The following is a 2,500-nucleotide window of genomic DNA, read 5'->3' on the forward strand; positions in this document are numbered from 1 at the left end:
ATACAAGTACAATAAGCATTCTTTAGGTGGTGGTAGATTCTCTATTCGGACATTATAGCCGCTATATGTGGGACTGTCGGTCCGATATTGTAAAAAAAGTTTACGGAAGTACATGGAAGTACATGTCTCAAGTATTATCTCGGCGGTTAGTCGAGTGAAAGAAAAACAACATACAGATGATAATTCACACAATATAATACCACGACAGAGTACAGCACTAAACAATAACATTTATTTGGTCAGCATCATACTCAAACTCAGGCAGAAGGGCAGGGTCCGGCCAGGTTCACAGTCACAGACTGTCAGTACATAATTTAGCATGGTTAGGCTATATATAGCTGTTTCTTTTTGTATTCTACTATTCTATTCTACTTCTGCTGTCTGCGTCTCCCTGGGTATTCCTAGACCAGATGGCAAACAGTAAAGAAATGCCACAATGGAATGGAATGGAATGGACTTTATTTGTCATTGCTACAGTACAGGTACCAAACAACGCAATTTAGGAGGGGTGGCTCCCCTGGTGTTTAGGAAAGGAAAAAGAAAACACATTTTAGAAAGAGCATAGATGCATAAAATCACAAGAAGGTAAGGAGCTGGTTTACATCAATAAAGGCTATGTACACAATCCACTGTACTATACTGCACAGATAGTCAACTAGGGTTGTCATATTGCACAAAAAGTATTTTTTCACATTATTTTAAAGTGACACAGTTTGCAGGCTTGAAAATGTACATGTTTGTGCCTCAGTACACCAATATACCAGGACTTAAGAAACGAGATGTCCAACAAAGGATTTGACAAACCCTGGCCTATTTTGCGCAACAAGTAGACTCTGATGCAGCGGAGACAGGGTTGCCAGATGGGCTGGTTTTTGGTGGATTTACAAGTTTTTAGATTGGTTAGGTTGGAAATTGTCAATCCCATCTGGCAACCCTTAGCGGAGAGTCTACAGCTTGTATGTTTACAGATATCGCACTGCTGTGCACACCACACTTTGTTAAAAGAAATAAAGCTTGTACTTTTCTACTTATAATACATTCTACTGATGTAGTCTACAATTTGGTTTTAGTTATAGGCTATTGCTCTCACTTGTTTGTACCTTTTGCTAAGTCAAGCATTTAGAATGTAGAGTGCATATTGCGGGGGGGCCTCGGGATTTTGCGGTACGCCACTGGTCATAATCCCACAGAAAAACAGGTCATAATACCACAGAAATACACAGATAATAATTGGATTCAGAACAACGTGTTGTGTGCCTCAGTTATGAACTGTCAACAAATAAATCAACACTCAAATGTTTTGCCTTTTGGCTTTGTGGCTGAGCTGATGGTTTTCTCATTGCCGTAGTAACCTATAGAGACTGTTCACTGTATATTGGGCGATGTGTGTTACATACACACAAGTGTTACATTGTGTGTGTGTGTGTGTGTGTGTGTCTTTCCGTGTGTGTGTGTTGTAGACAAGTTGGATGCGGACTATATCAGGCGTTACCTGGGAGACCTGACGCCTCTGCAGGAGAGCTGTCTGATTAGACTACGCCAGTGGCTACAGGAGACCCACAAGGGCAAGGTGTGAGAGACACACACACACACACACACACACATACACACACACACATACACATTCTCTTACCCACCCCCTCTATCTACCCCCCACCCCTTCTCCTCTCTGCCCTCACTCCTCTGTCCTCTCCTCTAATCTCTCCTCCCTCTCCTCTATCCTCTCCTCACTCTCCTCGCTCTCCTCTATCCTCTCCTCCCTCTCCTCTCTCTCCCCCCTCTCCTCTGTCTCCCCCCTCTCCTCTGTCTCCCCCCTCTCCTCTGTCTCCCCCCTCTCCTCCCTCTCCTGTATCCTCTCCTCACTCTCCTCGCTCTCCTCTATCCTCTCCTCCCTCTCCCCCCTCTCCCCCCTCTCCTCACTCTCCTCGCTCTCCTCTATCCTCTCCTCCCTCTCCTCTCTCTCCCCCCTCTCCTCTGTCTCCCCCCTCTCCTCCATCTCCCCCCTCTCCTTCCTCTCCTCTGTCCTCTCCTCCCTCTCCTTCCTCTCCTCTGTCCTCTCCTCCCTCTCCTGTATCCTCTCCTCACTCTCCTCTATCCTCTCCTCTCTCTCCCCCCTCTCCTCTGTCTCCCCCCTCTCCTCTGTCTCCCCCCTCTCCTCCCTCTCCTGTATCCTCTCCTCACTCTCCTCGCTCTCCTCTATCCTCTCCCCCCTCTCCTCTGTCTCCCCCCTCTCCTCCCTCTCCTGTATCCTCTCCTCACTCTCCTCGCTCTCCTCTATCCTCTCCTCCCTCTCCCCCCTCTCCTCCCTCTCCTCCCTCTCCCCCCTCTCCCCCCTCTCTCTCCAGATCCCTAAAGACGAGCACATCCTGCGCTTCCTGCGGGCCCGTGACTTCAGCCTGGAGAAGGCCCGGGAGATCCTGTGCCAGTCCCTGACCTGGAGGAAGCAGCACCAGGTGGACTACCTACTGGACACCTGGAGCCCCCCCCAGCTCCTCCACGA

The 2,500-nt window shown here is 48.5% G+C and overlaps 1 protein-coding gene across 1 annotated transcript in view; it reads left to right on the forward strand.

Moving 5' to 3' along the window:
• Positions 1-2,500, forward strand: part of LOC308149828 (SEC14-like protein 1) — a gene marked incomplete at both ends in the record, with an annotated part of 45,595 nt that overhangs the window by 33,568 nt on the left and 9,527 nt on the right. Inside the window, 2 exons of the mRNA XM_080522714.1 lie at positions 1,461-1,570; positions 2,346-2,500. The exon at positions 2,346-2,500 is cut by the window's right edge and continues 35 nt beyond it. Of these exons, the coding sequence (XP_080378840.1) occupies positions 1,461-1,570; positions 2,346-2,500 (265 nt within the window). The remainder of the gene's footprint in view (positions 1-1,460; positions 1,571-2,345) is intronic.

Source organism: Nansenia antarctica, assembly GCF_963989245.1.
Source record: "Nansenia antarctica genome assembly, chromosome: 2".
Lineage (NCBI taxonomy): Eukaryota > Metazoa > Chordata > Actinopteri > Argentiniformes > Microstomatidae > Nansenia > Nansenia antarctica.